This window comes from Stomoxys calcitrans, chromosome 1, assembly GCF_963082655.1.
Source record: "Stomoxys calcitrans chromosome 1, idStoCalc2.1, whole genome shotgun sequence".
In the NCBI taxonomy this organism is placed as follows: Eukaryota; Metazoa; Arthropoda; class Insecta; order Diptera; family Muscidae; genus Stomoxys; species Stomoxys calcitrans.
This window is the reverse complement of record NC_081552.1, coordinates 202,903,669-202,926,191: the sequence shown is the minus strand read 5'-3', so window position 1 is coordinate 202,926,191 and position 22,523 is coordinate 202,903,669. Positions and strand designations below refer to the sequence as shown.

The following is a 22,523-nucleotide window of genomic DNA, read 5'->3' as shown; positions in this document are numbered from 1 at the left end:
ACATCTGAACATTTCACAATAAAATTATATTGAAAAACATCGAATGATAAAAGTTAAATGAACAAGAAAAGCAAAGTCATTCCAATATTTTGACCACCAACTATATTCTCCATGCTGTTTGAAATCATTCAAGGAGAACAAGAGGAAAAGCAAAATAAAATAAAGCTGTATATAAATATATATGTATGTGTATGTATGCCCATAACCACGTTTATTTAGAAAAAGTAAGACGAAAAATTTACGCGAAATAAACAAAACAACACCTGTTTTATGCCCTGTGCTAGTTGCCGATGAATGGACGAGGAGCTTGGCATCTTTTTTTCCAACGTTTTGAGTGGGCAACAGTTATTGTACACCAAATACTCTTCAAAACTAGACAAACAAGTTTACAGCTCGATTACCAACTGTCTTCTTCTAAGCCCCGGTGTTCAGGCACACTTACACATACACAAATTTAACGGGGAAAATAAAGAAAGAATATGTGTCGAAGAAATGTACAATACAAATAAAATGACAACATTTTTAAGATACGAGGCATGTTCAATAGAGAAGATGAAATTTAAACTTTTTTAAGTCCTGAAGCAATCCTGATACTTGAGGTCGCTCTATTGGCGATGCGGCTTTTATCTTCTCAAAACCTCAAACATTCATTCATTCCGTTTCGGAGACAGAATATAGTTACTGGTCACTGATTTTTCATCTTATGCATTGAATTTAATGATACACTTAAAGCGTCAGGGGCTAAGGAATCGTAGAGCAGTCAAGATAACAAGACTAATAGTGAAATAATTACTCGGATGACGTTGTCATCAGGGTATCTTCTATTACGAATCTCGTTCAAGAAGCCTTGAGGAATCTGTCTGGATGGGAGAGGGCCAACGGACTTGGAATAAACCTCAAAAAGTCTGAGCTGGTATTTTTCACCTGGAGGCCTGGATGGGCGAGAGCCCAAGGACTTGGCATAAACCTCAAAAAGGATTGAACTGGTATTTTTTCACCTGGAGGGAAAAGCTGGGTTTTTAGGGGACCTGTCAAAGTTGGGACTCTATACGGTTGTTGTTATAGCAGTGTGTTGTACACCGAGGCGGCAGCCCTTGCCGATTAAGGATTCCATCAGGTCAATCCGGTACGTACAACCGACTGCCATGGGATTGCTTTATACGATTGATATCGTAAGTACTTGGGCCTGATTTTTGACAGGTGAGCAAGCTCGTTCCGCCATTGGCTATCACGTATCATAGGCACTCATAGGGTGCTAATTTCCCACTGAGACTCTCCATTCGATATCGCGGATTATACAAATTGTGACTGACCTTGAATATGTAAGATCGGTGTATCGCACTTGGCACAGTTTGTTGCTGTTGTTGTAGCCAGTTTGTAAAAATCAAGAGTACTCTTGTCAATTTGGACGGTTGTACTGACACTTTCGTATGTGGAAGTAACGGTTCTCTTCAAGCTTCGCAGGTAAGCAGGTTCGTTGCGATTTAAAAACCGATCGCCACAGGTACCTTATGGCCATTGATTATTTGAAGGCACCAATGCCTAGCCTTGTCATATCGAGTATACTCGATACCGCTGAATGTCCGCGGCTGCATTAACAGCTACTCTGTAAACGAAGGATCCCACTATCCACAACCTGTGGACGCGCCTGGTAGCACCCAGCTGAGCTTCCCGTGATGACGACGAACGCCACACAAACCGGAGCTCAGACCTCCAATCCATGCTGGGATGGATAATTTACCAGGGAAGCCATTCTGTGTTGACGGACTGAACATCGTTTTCCCGTTCCCATCGAGTGCCTTCGAATTAGGTAATCATTCAGCCTTCTTTCAGGGAGAAGTATTTGCTGTCCTTAAGGCACTGGAGACCATTTCAGTTAAGGGGCGGTGAACGTAAGGCTGTGGTATCGGGCCATTTGAGACGAGACTATTTAGAAGAGGCAAGGAGATTCTTCGAATTATGGAAATTCTGTTAGACTGCTGGATCCCAGATCGTGAAGGTGTGGTGAGGAATGAGGCTGCCGAAGATTGTGCTACAGATTCAGTTAACATTCCCCCGTGAGATCTTGTTGCTAGAATGACGATTTCTTCAGTGAACAAGTCAATCAGGCGTTGGCTGGTGGCGTAGATGGGCAAAGAGGCCAAATACTTCGGGTATACCCTAAAGAACTAGGACTAGGCATATCGAGAAGTTTCGAGCTGACATCCTTACAATTAAAAAAAAAGTGTGGGTTGGACAAAGGGCACCTCTCGACAGACGAAAATAACACTATACAAGACACTGATACTACCCGTGTTATTAAATAGAAATATCGGCTTAGATGGGAGCTGTATCAAGCTTTAATCCGATTCGGACCATATTTGACACGTATGTTGATGGACATGTACAAAATTTCAGCCAAATCGGATAATAATTACGCCCTCCGGAAGCCCAAGAAGACAAGATCCCAGATCGGTTTAAATGTCAGCTATATCAGGTTATGGGGCGATTTGGACCATAATTGACATAGTTGTTAGAAGTCATAACTACACACCTCATGCAAAATTTCGGTTTATATGGCAGCTATATCAAAACCTGGACCGATATAGCCCATTTACAGTCCCAACCGACCTACACTAAGAAGAAGTATTTGTACTAAATTTCAAGCGGCTAGCTTTACTTCTTCGAAAGTTAGCGTGCTTACGACAGACAGACGAACGGGCGGACGGACATGGCTAGATCGACTTAAAATGTCATGACGATCAAGAATTTATTACTTTATGGGGTCTTAGACGAATATTTGAAGGAGTTACAAACAGAATGACGAAATTAGTATACCCCCATCCTGTGGTGGAGGATGTAAAAAGTAGTATCTCATAAACCGTTAGAAATATTCCATACAAGTTGTACTTTGAATAGAAATAAAATTAGAACACCTTGTCGAAAACAATGTAGTTTTTAAAATCCTGGGGGTCTAAAACGTTTCTGGGGGGTGTGTAATAGTAAACCCCGCTTTTCAACACTTATGATGGGTCGAGCTGTATCCAAATCTAAACCGATATGACCCATATCCCCAATAACCCTGCGAAATTTCGAGCTATCTTTACGTGTTTAGCCGCTATCGTCAATGATGAGAACAGTTTTTTGGCTATGTATGCGTGAGTACAATTATTTTGTCTACACGCGAAATAAAATTTTGAAAAAGTGTTCAAAAATAGCTATTTTTTAACATAATTTTAAGTAAGTATTTTTTGTTGTCATATGGGCTGTCATTTTCTGTATTCATAAGACTTGTCTTATATACGTCGAATACGAGTAGAGCGGGCTCTAATCGACATGTGTTCTCATATTTTTCATATACATGCATGTTTGATGAAATAAAATCACGATTTAATCGATATTTATTCCAAAATCGATTTGTCATATTAAATTTTTTGTACATATCACACGATGTGTTTTTGAAATTACATACGACATGTCTTGTCGTCTCATGGCAGCTTTAAGGAGTTCGATACAAAAATGACTAAACTCTCATCGGCTTGCAATAAAAAAAAATCAAAATTTCGAGTCTTTCAAATACTTATGCAAAACAATGATTATACAAAGATAAAAATGCAATCAAATAACTTACCAAGGCAAAAAAGTTAGTATGGCAATCCTCCAAACTTGCGCCGTTTGTCTGATGTGATTGATGCGTCATAGTTCATAGATTTTAACAACAACTATATAACAGCTCCTCATTTTCCTAATTCTCATTAAGGTTTAATGTTGTTTTTGTTGATGAATGGTGGCAGCAAAACACACACGAGAAAAACAAAACAATCTTGAAATGCTCATTCAGTTGCGGCGCGCACAAACAGCGACGACTACGTAGACAGCGGCGTTTTTTATATAGCCAAGAAACAAGTAAAAAAAAACGCGTCGACTTGTTATCTGACTGCTCGGGCACTTGCAAAAACTCACAACTTTTTTATTAAGCGGTTTTTAAAACGTTTTCTTAAAGTTAAACTCTTCTTTTGATTTTTCTTCCTTTTTTGTTTGCTTCAATTGTAGTTGATTGTTTTATCTTTTATTTCTTGTATTTTGTACTTGTTACAATTTTTTGACGAGTTACTTTTACTGCTGCTTGCTGCTACTGTCGACTTATCATTTCAACACTAAAATAGGAAAACCTAGTTTATTAATAATAAAATATGTAAGTTTGCATTTAATTACTTGCACTCTCAATTCTTTAATAATTTTTCATACTATATTGTTTGTACGTTTGTTGGTTTATTCCGTGGAAATTTGCACAAATTAGCTAGATGATGTATGTAGGTATGTGTTTTTCCATTACGTTGGTAATCCACAACCACACACAGCGTTTGTTCTTGGGCTTTATCTCTGTTAAACCTTATCACTGTGTGAACTACCTCACAAACCGCCATAGATGTGTAGTGAGTATGATTAGGCAGGCGGTCCCGAATGGCAAAACTGGCCACACGACAATAACGATGACGTTAACTTACGTGGGCCGTTGACAAGTTTTCGTTTTTTATGGCGGTGTTTTTTTCATATATGTAAATAACAATATTGCTCACACCAAAATGTATTTGTTTATTTTTCTTTTTGTATTGCAGTCCTCTACACTAATTCGTTCGTTTGACTTCCATTTATATTAGAAGGGGGTGGGGCTCGGTTCTTTAAACGTCAAAGCACAAAGGCAATACTTATATTTGCATAGTTTGTTGCTTTGTTATTGGATTTTCTTTTACTACTTCTGAATTTCGTATTCCTCTTTTGCCTTGGGTTTATTTGGTTGTTTTGTTTTGCTCGCAACCATTGTGGGCATACAGCGAGAGAATTTAATTCTTGTTTTGAGCGAGTATGAACATAGGTAGGTAACGACCGCAGTTAAAAGAAAACGTCACAACCAAATAAGAAGTCATAAGTATAGTTTCTGTGGTGTGTGTGTGTGTGTTTTTTTCCACACAGATTACAAAAACGTTGCCTTTTGATATTGTTTGTGGCCGTCTATTACGATACTGGCAGACTATTTAAAACAAAATGAAGAAGAAAAACACAACTCTTATATTATTGTTGTATTTCATAGATGTAAGATGTGTTTGTTAAAGAGTATTTCTTTAGTGAGCAGCTTATTTTGATGATTGTTGTGCTACAACCAATTAAATGAATATTCGTTGATGTTTCGACTTGTGGAGATATGAGAAAACTCGTCATATTCGTATATCGAAAAGCCAGGGCACAATAGCTAGATAGTAACATTAAACGAGAGAAAAATGTAGGCGGAGGGATGAAATAAAATTCTAGGCAAATACATTTTTTTCGTATGTTTAAATTTAAATGTAGGTAAGTATTTGCTTCATTGTTTTTGGTGGAGAGATATGTTCGTTTTGTTTCTAAAAAATTCATATTACATCGCCGCTTATTTCACAACAGACAATTCACAAACTGTATATTGTCTTTCCCATATTTCCCTTTATTCTGTATTTGCACTAAATGAATTTCAATAATTCTTTCCAAACATGAAATTTGCTTATATTATAGGTAGTTCTATGATCGAATTACTCAATGTTAGAAAACAAAAAGAAAAATTTTTTGGTCTTTTTGCACTCATTTCAAACGATTGAAAGTATTAACTGTAGACGAGTGGCGAGTGAAATACCAACGAATAAACAACGGCGACTTTTTTCGTCGTCAACACAATGGAAATTTTGCTTTGTTGTTTTTGATTGGGGCTCTCTTTGTGGTATGTGTGTACGTTGAGGTCTTAGTATAGAGTTGCCAACATTACCGGGGCAAATCTAGAATGTTTTTATACCCCCCACCATAATATGGGTTCATACTAATGTTGAAAATACGTTTTTGACCGCTTTCGTATTTTCGACGGACGGACAGCCATTTCTAAATCGACTTATATCGGGTTTATCCTTCTCCGGTTACATTTTATCGTATCGATATTCTTCTTGTGAGCTGAAATAGTTTTTCTGAATATATTATGGCTTATTTTCTTCGTAAGATTAGTCGCGTTCCCGTACTTTTCCAGTAACAATTTCCCAGTTAAAACTTGCACGAGAATAAAAAATTTCTGATGAGGAAAAATAATCCGCAAAAAACTCGCTCTCTCTTACTGTCAAAGGAACGACTTTCAAAAAAAAAAAAAAAAATTGTGCAAATTCCTTATAACTGATTGCTGCGTAATATTGTAAATCGTATCCAAAGCAAATTAGTTACCATGAGTTTTTTCCCGTCGACAAATTAATGCACAAATTATGATAACAAAACGCCAACAACCCAATTTTCCAAAATATTGTAAAAATTCCTTTTTGGCGGTTTTGTAGGATTAAGTGAAACAATGTTTTGTGGAAACTTTCCACAATGAACGAACTTAGTAGCTACCTTAAAGTGTTGTACTATGTTCATTTACTACGCAAATGTCTATTAAATGAATATAATTTTCGGCAGAACACAAAAGTCAAACAACAACAAAGATTATAGCATTGAAGCAGAGTTGATTGGTGCCCATTCAATTTAAAGTCGAAGAGATCAGTCAACGAATAACTAATAGAGATAATAAAGATATGATTTAATATTTCCAGATTTGTTCCCATAAGGAAACGAAAATTTTGAGGTAAAAATGTTTGCCTTTAAGTAGAACGGTACTATGTTCGTTTTTCTCATTTACTCTTTTGAAACAATACAAAAATCACGGTAACATAATAGGTTAGGTTAATTAAGGTAATAGTGGCAATTCATTACAGACGCACTTAGACAATTTGAGACCATTGTGATACCACAGTAGCGATAGACCAAAGCCTCTGGTGAGAATCGAGTCCACGATCCCGGCAGGCAATCCGACCACGCTACCAACTTGGCTATCTGGGCGCCTATGATAACAAAATACCTTTATTAAAATTTTGCATAAGTATTGGCATGATACTTTTATTATCTAAAAATAGTAATCACGAAAAAAATTCGCTAAAATCGAACATAGTACCAGCCCTAATTAGGGAGGAACCTACTAAATGAACTCAGTAAGCTTTATTGGTTCCAAATCTACTACCTAAAGCAAGTAATCGCGAAAAGTGAATATTATACCAGAGTTTATCGATTGATTGAGACATTTCCATTTAAACGATATTCCCTTTTTGAAAAACTAAAGATTTTTTTAAAAGGCTAATAACAATATTGTTTGGCTAAGTAATTTCTTTCTTTTGTCGCTAGGCTAGTTAATTTTTAATAATCATGTTATTTTGTACTCATTGAGGTGCACTTCTTGTCTTTACAATATATTTTCTTAATGTTGGCAACCCCGTTTTCATATAATGAGAACCATAATCATTTTCTCACAATACACCAACAAACAACGTACAAAATTAATTTGTTATTTTTTAGTAATTTAAGTGAATAAACAATATGAATCGCAATTCTCAAAAAATGTTCCCGAAGGCCAGAGAATTTTCTCAATGTGCACATCTACTGAGTAAATAATAATTAAGGCTTCTTGGAACTCCCTTCCCGATGCTTGATCTACATATGTAAAACAAAAACTATGCCTAACCAAACCTATTTTCCTATTCCATCATGTTTAAAGGTTTACAAGTTTTCGCAGTGCTTCTGTCATATCTACACATCCATAGCTGGTGTTTCTCATGTGAGAACATCGACCATAGTAAAGGCAAAAAATCCCAAGTCGTCGAGGGCGATGCACGACGCACACAGCAAAAAGTGGAAAATATCGAAAACAATGAACATTGGAAGAAGACAAAAAAAAACTCGTTGAATCCAAAAGAGATGTTCAAGTGTTTACTTCGCGATGCGGTCAGAGAGAGAAAGAGAGCGCGCATGTTTCACAATTAAATTTTATTTATCTTTTCATGCGTTTTCGTACTGGGAGTTCCAATGACAAACAAGAGGAAGAGAAAGTACTACTCTCTCGCTCTCTATCTCTAAAGAGAACAACTAAAAGATAGAAAAATACAACAAAGTCAATTTCAGCCAAGCGTCAAATAAATTCAAAACATTTGTGGGGAATGAGACAATTTTTTTGGTTCAACTTTCTTTTCTTCCACTCCATGCACACATTGCGGGACGTTTGTGTATCGAGTTTCTGATGGTAAGCCATATAAACTTTAAGTTGGCTTCGACATCCTTAAAGCTTTTGGATTAAAGAAGGGGTATAATTTTTACTTTGCTAAAAACTAATGCGATTCAGATCAAAAAATACTTTAAATCAATAAGCTTAGCTAAAAAATGTTTTTATTTTCGTAAGGCAAAGATAGCAAAAAATAGAATTTTATTCAAAATACAGAAAATAATCTTTGATAAAAGATTCTACCTGAAACACATATTTAATACTGTTTTCTTCATGTCAGCCGGTTGTACGTACTGAATTGGTCCGCTGGAGTCTTTCATCGGGAAGGGCTGTCGCCTCAGTGTACAACACACTGCTACAACAACAACAACTGTTTTCCTTTCTGCATCATAATCCTTGCAGATGATAATTCTTGAAAGTTGGGCGGTTTTTGCGCAAAAAATTCTAGTCAAATTGCAAGAAACCCATTAAGAGTGGCAGTCTATTTTCTAACAAACCCACTTATGCTCTTTTTTGTCCATTGGGTTACCACAGTAGCTTTACATTTTATTGCACTTGTCGGCTTTTCTAATAAAAGGGTGGCGATGCCAAAAAAATATATTAAAACCTAAATAAATGTGATGGAAATGGAAGGAAATCGAGCTGATCAACTAACTTTGACTAATTTATAATTTAATTTTTCAAAATTTGTTTATCATGTCTCAGTCATTTGAATTAAAATCTAGAGAAAATGCAATTGTTCCTACATTCTCCCATCACATCAAAGAATTTTGATCACTTAGATCTATGGCATAGATACATTGATTCCCTATGGGAACTTCTTTTCCACATCAGAGAGGAGAGCGTTAGCAGCAAATATTTGGAGAAATGTTTATATAAAATCTACAAACAAAATTGCAACCAATTTAAAATGTAGATTATGACAACGCATAAGAATTCATTTTATCTGCTTTTGCAAATGGGTAAATGTATAAGACGGCTGCTTGCCTGTAAAAGTATTATCGATGGTCTCCTCTAATTCCATGCTGGAATATTTCTGTTTCCTCTGATCTCACAAAGTATCCACACAATGTGCGAGAGAAGCAGACGAAAAATACCAAATGTCTGCAACCATTATTACCACTCTGCAGTCGGACGGACAAGCGACAACATATGAGAATGGTGGTGGTTGTGAGGGACAAGTGCTGCTGCTCGTCCGTTTGCCTGCTAGTTTAGTACGTTAACTTCTTTTGCAACCTTAATATTGTAAGCTTATATATATGCTCCAACCATCGCAATCATCATCCACACAAGCCAGCCAACCAAACAACCATCCATCCAACGAAACAAACACAGCCGAAGAAAAACAAAATGAACTTCTACTTTATGTTGAGTTTTTTTTTGCTACAGCCACTGCCTGCCCTTGTTGTTTTTGCTGTTCTGCTACTGCTGATACGACTTCATACTCACATCACCACACTCTTCACTCTTTTCGATATTTTTTTTTCTCCCCTTTTAACGGAAATAACAAAAGAGAACACGAAAACGAAAAGAATTGAATTGCAAAATTACGAATTACGCGTCATATGAGAATTTTCACTTTAATTTTATTAAAATGTAGTAAATTCCTATTTTGTTTCTATTGCTTGGCAGTTTATTCAATTTATATTTCCATTGCAATCTGTCGTATCGCCGTTCTCAAATGCTAATTTTTCTTTGAGTGTATTACAGTTGCTCATTAACAATTTTTTTATGTTCCACTTTCCATTCACTTGTGATTTCTAATCGATATTTTTCTTATATTTTCGTTTTTTTCGATAGCATCACCAAATTCCACTGAATCTTTGAACATTGCTTGCTTTATGTTGTATTTTTGGCAAGATGTTGAAGATTTTTTTTGGAAACTACTAACCGCAATTAAATATTTTTGCTTAATTTTGTTAAATAAAATACACACAACGATGAAGGAAAATTTTTTATAACGCGTAAAGTAACATTGACGATTGCCGTTGACGTTTGCGACTGCGATGAGAAGAATTGAAATGGCGTTGGCGAGTAGAAATACAGATTTTTTGTGTTATACACCGCTCTTTCAGAGTTGTATTTTCTAGTATCGAATAGCTAATACTGTTGCAATTTCCACAAAATAACCTAGATACTTAGGGAAATTTACTTGAACCTTATTTAAAATTAAGCGTTTTTTTGTTCTTTTGACTTTTTCGTTTATGAAAATAATACATTTTTATGCGTATTTCCAAAGTTTACACCGCTGTGTATCTCATTTCTTTTGAACACACACACACTCACACGCCAACAAGCAGCAAAGGAAAGCCGTATATATTCACACAGACACTATGGCAAAAAAATTGATTTTCTCTCACTGCAACTGAATATCAGTTTTGCTTTCCACTTTTTCACTGCCAGATCATTTCGTCATGGACATTCTTAACCATAGACCGTTTTCGGTAATGTTTAAATGCGGCTAAGAATTTGTTAATATTTATGTTGTTAATGCAACAATTAGCGTAGAAATTTGCGTTTTATGTTTTTTGTAATTTGCTGATGGTCTCTTTTTCACTTGAACTCATTTATATAGTCGTCACTTTCTTATATGTTGTCGGCAAAAATCAAAAATGCACCCACACAGCTAAACCGAGCGTAGCAGACTGACTTACGCACACAAACACACATACTAATTTGTAGCAACAATGCCAAAATATCTGTGTAACCTTGTCACAGAATAGTGTACATTATTCTCTTCTATATTTTGAATATTTATTTTTTTTTAATTATAACTGTAGTATTACTTCAATCGTCTGTTTTCCTATATACGCTGCTTTTCCAGTCCAAGTGGTACACACAATTTAATTTTTTCAAGTTCACAGGCGAGTGCTTCGGGGATGATAACGTTAGTACAATCTCAACATGAAAATGTACCACAATGCGACGATTCTCATCACTAAAAATGGCGGAATACCAAGTACTTGGTGGAATACCAAGTATTAAAATCTCTCAGCTGGTGAGAAATTATTATCAGCTGATTATTAAAAAGTTCGTATCAGAGTATGACACAGTAGGTTTGTTCGCGTACATTTCTAGTAAAACTGTGCAAGAGAGTAAAACAAGGTATTATGTTCAACTTTAAGTTGAGTATTATGTTCAGATTTTCAGGCGGAATGCTGTCAAACTCCATATAAAAAAACGTCGGCGAAACGCTGGAGGGAAAATAGATGAAAAAGTAGTACACTGTTTATAGTGAGGAAAATGACAAAAAGAAATTTTAGTGGCAATGATTGACAGCATTGTCGGCATCATTTTTGTTTTATTGGTTTCAATGGCTTGTTTTTTCCTTTTTTTATTTGCAAAAAAAAAAAAAAAATAATCAAACCATAAGTGCAGATAAAAAGTCTTTTGGTATGAAAATAAAAACAAAACCGAACTGTAAATTTCCGCTCGCAGAACAATTAAAGATTTCCACGACTATTCCGAAAGCAGAATAGAATACCAAGCCTTAAGGCTGGTGCTACGTTCTTTATCACAGTTGAAAACACGCTTTTGCGTAATTACTTTTTGAAACACAAACAAAACTCTCAATGATAACATAATACTTTTATTAAAATTGATACATAAACTATGAGGAAATGTCATACTGATCGAAATCTGGATGTTTTTTTGCTTCAAAATCTTTTATCTAAAAAAGTTAAAATTTTTGTTTGTTTCTCTTTCGAGACGAGCTCAATGATCGGAGATGCAAATGGAAAGCCAAAGATAGCAACACACACCTAACACTATGGGACGCGTTTCGTCATTGGTTAGAAGACTTTTCTACCATATTAGATGTGATGGCTTCAAGGGCCGGTATTGGCTTCAAGGTATATTGTATTCGAATCGTATTAATAGCGAAAACGCCTTTTCCATTTGCATCTCCGATCATTGAGCTCGTCTCGAAAGAGAAACAAACGAAAATTGTACAATTTAATTATCTTCGCCCTAACAGGCAAAAAAATTGAAAAATGAAAAATTCGGCAGAGCCCGGCCATGATTCGAACCTGGGCACATGGACCAACAACGAGAGTCACTGCCGTTGTCTTAGCGTTCAAAGCCATCAATACAACTTCCAACAAATGCACAAAATCATGTGCAGTACGAAGGAAGTGTAATTTGTCACAGAAAGAATGTCTGTCATTACACAAAAGTACATGCATTGGGAAAAGTACAGCTAAAAGACAGGGTTGTCGAGTGTGGTTAATGTGGTAATTGGATCATAGATGCGTTTTCGCTATTAATACGATTCAAATTCAACATACCATCGCACTGCCCTTGAAGCCATCACAACTAATATGGTTGAAGTCTTCTAACCAAAGACGAAACGCGTCCCATAGTGGTTGGTGTGTATTGCTATCTTTGGCTTTCCTTTTCCATTTGCATCTTCGATCATTGAGCTCGTCTCGAAAGAGAAACAAACAAAAAATTTAAAATTTAATGATCTTCGCCGGTAAAGTCCGGTACTATATTCGGTTTTCGTGTTGAAACTTCATATAAAAAAATAAACGGAAAATTTACCGAACTGTGTTCGTTTCGTCATAACTTGTTTTTTCATCTAGAGAAAATTTACATTTCGGGACGCCCATTAAAAGCACAACCACAGTGGCTGTGCAATAAGTCATTTTCTTACGCAACATAAACGCGATTCTCAAACTTGTAATTATAACTGGGTGTTTGTTAGTGTTAGTGATGTTGGTCACATGTACTCTGGTTGGAAAAAAATAAAGTGTTTGTGGATGCATAAATAAGAAAGTATTGGGTTGCCCAAAAAGTAATTGCGGCTTGTCACTCTGTAATTGCATTCTTACTTCTGTCAGTTATCAGCTGTTACTTTTAGCTTGCTTTAGAAAAAAAGTGTATTTGATTAAAATTCATGCTAAGTTTTATTAAAAATGCATTTACTTTCTTTTAAAAAATCCGCAATTACTTTTTGGGCAACCCAATATTTTTTTTCATAAATATTTCTTTCGCAACATGCACCTCTATCAATCTGTACGAAATAATAAGGTTGTGAAAGAATGTGTTGCGCTTTTGGTCGTGCAATTACAACAACAATATTTGGATAAAAGTGGAAGTTAAATTGTTTTGTGTTTCATTATATATTAATTACAAAGGGGTGGATTTTGGTTGAAATTACAAAAGCATACATGAATTTCAGTACGACCCATGCACTCACATGTGTGTGTACACATGCTCGTAAGCAGCTGATAAATTGTTTGATGCCATATTATTTTTTTTATGTAAATAGCAACATTTTGGCCAAAGAACCCAAAAAAAAACAACTTTGTCAAACCACCAAAAGACCGATTTTCGGAAATTTTTCTTTAAAAAAGAACATAATACCAGACTTTTAGCGAGAGGCCCGTAAACTGCACTTGCTTCATAATTAAATCGTGCTGCCAATCCCAACGTTTAAACCCACCATTCTCAAATGGCCATCCAAAACAATAACAGCCGACTCGAACTATTACTTTTCCTACCTATTTGCAGCACATTGGAAAGGGAAGATTTTACGCAAGAAAATAGTGGCTCATATTTGTTAGAGAAATGTTGAGAAATATAAATAGAACTTATTCAAATTTTCTTAATAAAAATGTAAGAAATTAAATTAGACTTTCAAAGAACTCTAATGACTTTTTCATCACCTCTCCAGAATCTGGTCCAGAAATGTTATTCAACCAAACCGAAAGTAGCCGAGATCACTGCCATGGGACAATCATTGGCCAATAAAGGGTACGCAAATGAATATATTTTGCTGCAATTGGCAGAGCTGATTTTAATTTCTTTCAGATTTTTGAGACCTCATAAAAAATACGATGCTCCAGCTGACGCTGCAGATAAGGTCCGTGCTATTTGCGGAAACATTCAACTTCCAGCAAAATCGGATTACCAATTAAAGTCCCTAGAAGAGAAATTTAAGCTTTTGGAAGCTTGTTTTTCAAATTTTAATCATAGTGTACCTAATTCACAGATATATGAGCTTAAAACAGTGGGTAAGTAAATTGCACTTTTAAGGCGATATGTCTTTGGTGCACAAAAATAGTTTCGGGCCGAATAACCGAATCCAGTCTTTTTTTTTGGGCAAAGTTTTGGAGCAAGAATAGGGTTTGGTTTTTTTTCCATGAAAGACAAGGTCACTAAATTCAGTATTACAGCGGCAACGGCACCCAAAGGCTTATTTGGAAAATATCTATAAACTCAAGAATAAGATGGGATAAGCTTTTCCCAAAGAGTTTTGAGTTTCAATTAAATTTACAATACCACCAATTATGGACGAAAACATCAAGACATTTTTAGCGGCGGTTGTCCCCTCCTGTGCATTGTGTAATTGCTTAATAGTCCTAATGGCTTTACATTACATGTATCGATAGAAAGGAGAGGCCTTATTATTGAGCTTACCTTTAATCGGACTGCACTCATTGATATCTAAGAAGTTTGACCCTGTTCCTTAATGGAATTTTCATGGGCAAATTTGCATTTGTGTTCCTATTATGGACGTAGACAACTAACAGTCATTAATTAAAATATGTACGCTTATTTTTCAGGTGATGTCATAAAATTCTACGAAATATCCGTCGACACAACTGTTCCCTATGATGCATTGAAGCATATGGATTTGCCAGAAAATTTACACATACAATACGATTATGTTCGATTTAATAGCGAAACTGATGCTAAGTTCAATGGTCAAACTGCATTCCCTAAGAGTTCGACATTAGTGACAGGACTTAAATATCGTGGAAAATATGCCGGCAATGAAGCCAAACATTCTTGGCCTTAAGTAAATAACATTTATATACAATAAAGATTTGTTTGTTGGTAAATTTAATTTAATATCTATTGTTGTAAAATACATACTTAGTTATATTGGTTTAGTAAAGCATTATTAAGTTTTAAAATTTCATTAGGCCCTCTATTGTTGACACTAAATTACTATCCATTAAGGAATCAAGAGCTTTTTGAACCCGATTATCTTTGAGAAGTGACAACAAACGCATATCAGCCTTAACTGAGTCTAGAGTGGGGTACAATAAGTCGTAATGTGTTTCCGCCACAGACGGCTTGTTCAGAATGTTCAATATTTTCTTTTGTAATTCTATTTCAGGATCTGGCGTTCCTTGCGATGGCTCATCATCAGCATCTCCCAACTCAACCTTCATCTGTAGTAAACGACGATCTTGAAGATACTTTATAATGCGATCATACTGCAGTACCGTCAATGGCATATTATTAGCCAATAAATTTAAAAGGGATTGTATTGCATCGGGATGGCGTTCCTTCAATGGCGGTGCAATATAATTTGTAGTTGCAGCTGGTATTATGGGCACTGGATTTGGTAGATGACTAATGTTGTGACTTGCTTGGTTACCAGCAGGTCCTTTTTCACGCATCATCTTTTTACGAAAGTCGTCGGCAACTAGATTAATTGCATCATCTACGGGCATATTGCGATGTTCTGCCGGTTGACCATACAGTATGTTTACAGTTATGCTGTTGTGTTCTTCGTGCTGATTCGTTACCAATATAGCGTATAGGCAGCCCCGTGACGCTATATTGGAAAGCTATAACCAACGAAATGAATATTCAAAATAGTGAAATCATATACAATTTCCTTTTTTACTTACCACTTTGCCTAAAGGAACGTCTTCGTTGGGAAACAGAACATCAACACGCAAATTCATACGCTTGAGCCGTTCCTCTATCATTTCAGCATATTTGCTAAAAATTAAGATACAAATGAAACAAAATAGGTTTTGGGCACATTTTCGAATTTGGTTGTATTGTCTATAGTTGAACCATTCTTGTGATTGGTTTAATGCATGTTAATGAAAAAACTTCTAATTTAGTTTATTGCTAATACGCTTCCATTCAATGAGGGATTTCAAGAGCTTAAAAGCCTTAATTCTAGGTTGGTTCCAATTGAATGTTAGGGTGGGCCAAATTTTCAAAGGTAGATGCAAAACTGTAGGCTCGGGGCAACCCTTGTATACAAACATTTATTTCTGCCACGATACTTAATGGCAGTACTAGAGAAATTAAAAAAAAAATAATACAGAGGTGGTTATCAAGAAACTACTTTTCTACAAATAGTTACAGCTGTGCGACGTGCCATACGGAATCAACTTCTCATGCCCTGTGTTCACACTGAACATGCATTTTGCCCATGAACATTCCACTAAGGAACAGGGGCAAACTTCTCACATATCAATGAGTGCAGTCCGATTCAAGTTTAAGCTCAATGACAAGGCCTCCTTTTTATAGCCGAGTCCGAACGGCATGCCGCAGTGCGACACCTCTATGAAGAGAAGTTTTACATGGCCTAGTACCTCACAAATGTTGCCAGCATTAGGAGGGGAAAACCACCACTGAAAATTTCTTCTGATGGTCTTGCCAGGATTCGAACTCAGGCGTTCAGCGTCATAAGCGGACATGCGAACCTCTGCGCTACGGTGGCCTGGTATATCAAAAGCCCATGCTATTTCACTCAATTTGATGTTCGGAAAATGTCTGTTTTATACTCACGTATTTTTCCGATCCACAACAATAATTTCACAGTCGTTGTAGCCAGCATTATATCCATTGTCATCGTCGCCTTCGCCAGCGTTTGATTGAACTTGCGGCCAATTTCCAACGCCGGAACTGTTTCCAACCGCAGGCGGTCCTGAACCAGAGGGATTATTTTGATTATTGGCGCCCACTTGATTTTGTGGCTTCCTTTGATTGGCATTGCGAATAGTTATTGTATTTCCCTTAAATGTTGATTTTGTCAAAGCCTTGGCTACTTTATTCGCAATTTCTTCCGATTCAAACTGAACAAAGCCAAAGTTCTTCTGAACCAAGGAACCCAAAACTTTTGCGTACGGCTTACAGATGCTCTCCAACTCCTCTCGAGTACATGTTGGCAAATTGCCAACAAATATGCGATTTTGGACAGTGTTGGGATCCCTTATGATGGCCAAGTTCTTTTTATCATTCGTATCAGTCATATTGATTTTGTTATATATCTTGTGGACATAAACAAGATAAAATATTGATTCCGGCAAAGTAAAATAAATTATTAAAGCTGGAGTCGACTAATCGATTAATCGACTTTTTACATAAAAAAGTCGAAGTCGTCTTTTAATGGCTAAAAAGTCGAAGTCGACTTTAAGTAGCTAAATTGAATAGTCGATTTTTTTGTTACATCGATCATGGCCTCATAGATAACATTATAAACTATGTTCAATTAAGAAATTTGTAATTCAATTAAAACATTTGCTGAAATCGGACCTATAAAGGAATTTTCCGGGTTTCTCGTAGAAAAAATAAAGTTCGTGTTAACTAACCGGAACCATAAATTATCTTGGGCATATATCTCTAGTCATGACGAAACAATTAAAGATCACAAATCATAAGTTGCAATCCGCCATCTTGCCATCAAGCTGAACAACATTTTGCCAACACACATAAAGAAATTTTTATGCGTGTGTGTATAATTGTGTGTACATGAGCAGAAAATATGCGAGAGAGAAGATAACAACAAAGAGAATTCAAACAAAAATCTGTCATCTTAATACCGTCAAAACTGGCCGGCTGCTAACAGCTGTATGCGTAAAACCACCTTTTTAAGTCCCCCTTGATGTCATGGCTGCAACCAAGATATATTCAATTATAGGTAGTAGCAGTTGCACAACAATAAAATATTGAGTGCACTATCTGTCAAAATCAGTGATTAGTGCACCTTTGATTTTGTGTAAGTTACTAGTTCGTGATATTTTTAATTTTTTTGTGTGCGTATGGATCTTAAATATAATACACATACATCCAAAACTAGTTGACAGATAGTGCACTTCGCATTGTCATGGCTGCAACCGAAAATTTCGCTAGAGCAGCGTACAGAGTTAAGTAACAATCAGGTGTGAACGGTCCATTAACAATATTCGTCCCCACAATACGTTACGGATTGACACTAATTAGGCTTACATAAGAATGACAAATTACTTCGGTATAAGTTACCGTTAGATTTAATAACACATATATATACATTTTTCAATATTCTGCATAATAAATTCATAACGCTTTACTTCCAACTTTTCAATTAGATTTTTATCTTCATAAACCTTGGTATAAAGGGCTATTGAGTTCAAAATGGATAGCGATGCAACTTATTGTTCTGAAGCTGAAACATTAATGCAGATATGTAAGTTTCTCAACATTTTAAATGTTTCCGTGGCATTAGCAAGCCCTACTTTTAAACAGCATCAACAAGTTGCAGCCAACTCCGATCACAACGTCGATCTTTGCGTTTATCTCAAAAACCACCTAAATGCTATAAATATTTAGATAAACGCTATAATTGGAAAAGTTCAGCTACTCAGCCAGCCGTATCTGACATCGATTTGGCATCCAATAAAAACTCGTGTCCAAATGAGACAATTAATGGTTTTACTTCCACACAAGCATTGTTTTCCAGTGCAGAAATTATGGAAGATCTCGAGCGCATAGAGTTAATGGAGGTTCAACAAAATAATGACACAGTGACGAAAACATTGATCAAACGCAAAAATGAAAGCGTAAATCAAACATCGCCAGGTCAAGTAAAACAATATAAGCAAGAGAAGGAATCACAAATATACTGGCCTAGCCAGCAATGTCTAAAGCAAAATAATTCTGCAAAAGCATATGGCGATCAGAATGTAGAATCAGTTCGTAAGAAGAGGTGCCGTAAACCAAAGCCTAAAGCAGAAGACAATAACTTACAGGTAATATGTATTTAAATCTTGTCTTTCGATAAGCAAAGCCTACGATTTGTTAGAAGAGTTGTAGCTCGTATTAACTGTAACTTCTTAGGATTTTTGCTCTCCCAAATACTAAGAAAGAAATTTAAATGCCACTCCTTTCGACATAACAAGTTTCCTAATCATTCCAAATTTTATCAGTATATAGGTGTATCAGGATTCACTGAAAAAGATTAAGCCAATCGATCAGCCGACATAAACTTTTTTTTAATTTCAGTCAGTACTTGGCATTGAGGATGTGAACTTGTTCTCTTTTTACGTTCATTCTTTGTTTACGTTTTCTCCTATATGATGACATTTTCAATCGGCAGACTTGACATCTTAAATGATGATCATGGGGCCTATCCACTTTATGTTTTCGCATGTGACCTAACCTATTAATAAATCCTGTAGATATATATGTATAAGTATATTATTATTGAGCAATATTCTTTTGCAGGGTGTCAGCACAACAATTGAAGCAATCGTACCTGACATACATTCAAACAATGGTGTACAACTACATCACTACGCGTATATCCAAAAAGACATACCTTTGGATTTATCTGTAGAGAAATCTAAAGAGTTATCAAATGAAACGTATAACAACAAGTTGGCATTGAATGGCAAAATTAATATATCGATTGAAAATACATCGAATATGATTAATGTAGTCCAACACAGGTCGCAAAACAATTGCCGAAAAAACGATAAAGCGGGTATGTATAATTTATATAACTTAGTGAATTAGTTTGTAACACCCAAAAGGAATAGAGATGGACCCATCGATAAGTATCAGAATCACTTTCTGATTCGATTTAGCTATGTCCGTCTGTCTGTCCGTCTGTCCATTTTAATTTGTGTACAAACTACAGGTAGCAATTTTCATTCGATCGTCTTCAAATTTGGTATGGGTACATTTTTCGGCCTAGAGACAAAGCCTGTTGAAATTGGAAAAAATCGGTTCAGATTTAGATATATCTCCCAAATATATGTTTGTCCGATTTGCAGTAACACTGCAATAAAATGATCTTTTGTTAACCGATTCTCTCGGAATTTTGTAGGAAGGATTTTCTTATGACTCCCGATACTACAGGTGAATTTTATAGAAATTGGTTCAGATTTCGATATAGCTCCCATATATGTGTTCGTCCAAATTGCAGTAATAATGCAATAAAATGGTCAATTGTTAACCGATTCTTTTGAATTTCGGCAGGAAGGATTTTCTTGTGACTTTCGACATTATTGGTGAATTTGGTAGAAATCGGTTCATCGACCGATTTTGACTCCTAGAGTCACTGCAAGCGCATGTATTGACGAATCTTCCCAAAACTTTGCACAACGCTTTCCTCGACGTCTTCCACAATATCTATAAAGTTTAGTCGAAATCGGTTCAGATTTAGATAAAGCTCCCATATATATGTTCGTCCCATTTGTAGTAATAATGCAATAAAGTGGTCATTTGTTAACCGATTCTCTCGAAATTTGGCAGGAAGGATTTTCTTATTACTCTCGACTGAATTTCGTAGAAATCGGTTCAGATTGAGATATAGCTGTCATATATGTATATCGCCCGATTTTCACTTCTTGAGCCACTGCAAGCGCATTTTTTGATCATTCTTGCCAACATTTTGCACAACGCTTTTCTCGACGAGTACCACATTGACTGAGAAGTTTGCTCGAAATCGGTTTAGAATTAGATATAGATATAACCCCTCTGAAAACATCCGGTGAGGTCCATCAAAATTGTTTTAGAATTAGGCATAGCTCCCACTTTTTACCTATAGGGTAGGTGTAGGGTTTTATAGAGGCGTCACCGCCCGACTTTTACCTTTCCTTACTGGTTGTTTTTTATTTTTGTAATGTATGTATGCCCAATGGCTCCATTGGGTATTACAAATGGGTTCCGATTTGTATATATATATGTGAATATATATAAACTAATCGCTATATTATCCTTATTGGTTTCCAAGAAGGCTCAATGATTATCGATTTGTCTGAACACCTACAACATATACTACCCAGAAGTAGACGACTTAGATAGGTCCATACATATGTTTTTATAGGACCTATAAACGCGTAAAACTTTTTAAGATATTTTATCGAAAAGTCCAAAATCTTATATGTATAAATATTATGATAGTCTTGGATGTCGGAACTGCCCATGTCTGTCCGTCTACCTTTTCCTTTGCCTGTCTGCCGAACACAATAAGGCTGTGTGTTCCAAACGAACATAGGCCGTCCGTTCGATTAACATATCGTTGGAAAGTTTGTTCCTATGTTGGGCATATTAATTTTATTGTTATTCAAAATTACATTTTAACTATTTATTCTTTTTTAGGTTGCGAAGACGGTGTCATAACTGGCAAAAAGAAAATGCCGTGAGTATCGATATACCAAAGACTATCGTAAACTTTTAAATTCTTTTTTACCAGACATCAACAGAAACCAGTAGCCACCGCCAAAAAGAATTTGCCGAAAAAATCTCAAAAATTGAAACGTAAGCCGGGAAAGGAAGGTCGTCTACGAAAGACTGCCTTAAAGAAGTCGAAATGTCAAGCCGAACAGCATTTCTTGAAAGCAAAAAGCGAAAAGACCATCAAAAAACAATGCGTGCCATTTCACCAAAATTCCTTTGAGTTTAAAGAATTGACGGATAATTTAGAAAATGATGATTTTTCAAGAATTTCCATGTTACCAGACATTTATCCATCACACTTTAAATACCAGTTACCACCGGAAGCTGTGTTGACTCAGCCTCTCCTACCAATGCAAGGGAATATAATTACTCCAGATCTAACGCCATCCTTTGATTTGAAAGACTCAACTTCAACATCACCCAGTATACCAGAATCATTACGCGGCATCTTTGATACCGACGACTTAAGGCATCTGTTGAACATTGAAAAGGCATCGTCGTATCGCTTGTATGATTATCATGTGCAAGTTCTCTCACTAGTTTTGAATGTGCAAGAAAATTACTTGCACGATTTGCTTAAAAAGATTTTAAAAATAAGTCCAAGTGCTTTACGGAGTGTCAATAAAGCAATAAAAACTCCATTTGTTAAAGATGAGAATATATTTGAGATGCCAAGTCCACGGGATATTCAATCACCACAAAGCGATTTAATTATGAGTAGTCCAAATGTTGGAGAATATTCCAGGCTATTGGTGACACAAATTAATAGAGCTTAAAATAAGTTTGATAATAAATATTTATGGAATAGTAGTTCTAAGTGTAAAGTAATAAAAAAAACTTAAGCTTATGCATGTGTCTATGTGTTTTTATCTTTAAACGTTAACGGCCTTATACAAAAAAAAACTTTATGAAGCCTTAAATAGGTTTATATGATAGAACCAAACAGACGAAAAGATAAAACACAATACACTGCCACAACAACAAAAAAGACTTTGGGTACTGAAATGACTACGTAGAAAGCAGTTGACCGGACAACTACAAAAATACACTTTCAGCGGTAGTCATACCCCCACTAAATACTGAAAATATACTTTCCACCACCACATTAGCCGAAGCCCAAACATGGTTAGTTTAAAAATAGGGTGCAGATAAAAAAAAACAGCCCCATCTCCACCTTCAGTGGTAGTCATACCCTCACTAAATACTGACAATAGTCATATCCAAACTAAAGGGTGATTTTTTTGAGGTT

The 22,523-nt window shown here is 36.0% G+C and overlaps 4 protein-coding genes across 9 annotated transcripts in view; 2 read left to right on the top strand and 2 right to left on the bottom strand.

Annotated features, from left to right (window-relative positions):
- LOC106086586 (mediator of RNA polymerase II transcription subunit 13) overlaps positions 1 to 10,958 on the bottom strand; it is a 68,106-nt gene extending 57,148 nt beyond the window's left edge. Inside the window, exons 1-2 of one of the 6 annotated variants that reach the window (XM_013251322.2) lie at positions 10,861 to 10,958; positions 3,611 to 4,136 (exon numbers count right to left, since the gene is read on the bottom strand). In XM_013251322.2, the coding sequence (XP_013106776.2) occupies positions 3,611 to 3,679 (69 nt within the window). In that variant the 5' untranslated portion in view covers positions 3,680 to 4,136; positions 10,861 to 10,958. Of the gene's footprint in view, positions 1 to 3,610; positions 4,152 to 9,965; positions 10,110 to 10,226; positions 10,833 to 10,860 lie in introns of those variants that run through there. The other 5 variants (XM_013251315.2, XM_013251317.2, XM_059361165.1 and 2 more) reach the window with 5 other exon arrangements.
- Positions 10,959 to 13,553: 2,595 nt separating this feature from the next.
- On the top strand, positions 13,554 to 14,927 carry LOC106086599 (large ribosomal subunit protein mL50). Its single transcript, XM_013251340.2, has 4 exons — positions 13,554 to 13,693; positions 13,752 to 13,831; positions 13,889 to 14,091; positions 14,644 to 14,927. The coding sequence occupies exons 1-4, from the start codon at positions 13,646 to 13,648 to the stop codon at positions 14,877 to 14,879; spliced, it is 567 nt and encodes a 188-aa protein (XP_013106794.2). The 5' UTR covers positions 13,554 to 13,645; the 3' UTR covers positions 14,880 to 14,927.
- Positions 14,907 to 17,175, bottom strand: LOC106086598 (nuclear receptor coactivator 5). Its single transcript, XM_013251339.2, has 3 exons — positions 16,622 to 17,175; positions 15,724 to 15,817; positions 14,907 to 15,660 (listed from the first exon to the last, which is right to left on the bottom strand). The coding sequence occupies exons 1-3, from the start codon at positions 17,083 to 17,085 to the stop codon at positions 14,992 to 14,994; spliced, it is 1,227 nt and encodes a 408-aa protein (XP_013106793.2). The 5' UTR covers positions 17,086 to 17,175; the 3' UTR covers positions 14,907 to 14,991.
- A 1,016-nt stretch (positions 17,176 to 18,191) lies between these two features.
- Positions 18,192 to 22,050, top strand: LOC106086583 (uncharacterized). Its single transcript, XM_013251313.2, has 5 exons — positions 18,192 to 18,278; positions 18,338 to 18,840; positions 19,316 to 19,574; positions 21,197 to 21,236; positions 21,291 to 22,050. The coding sequence occupies exons 1-5, from the start codon at positions 18,227 to 18,229 to the stop codon at positions 22,048 to 22,050; spliced, it is 1,614 nt and encodes a 537-aa protein (XP_013106767.2). The 5' UTR covers positions 18,192 to 18,226.
- The last annotated feature ends 473 nt before the right edge of the window (positions 22,051 to 22,523 follow it).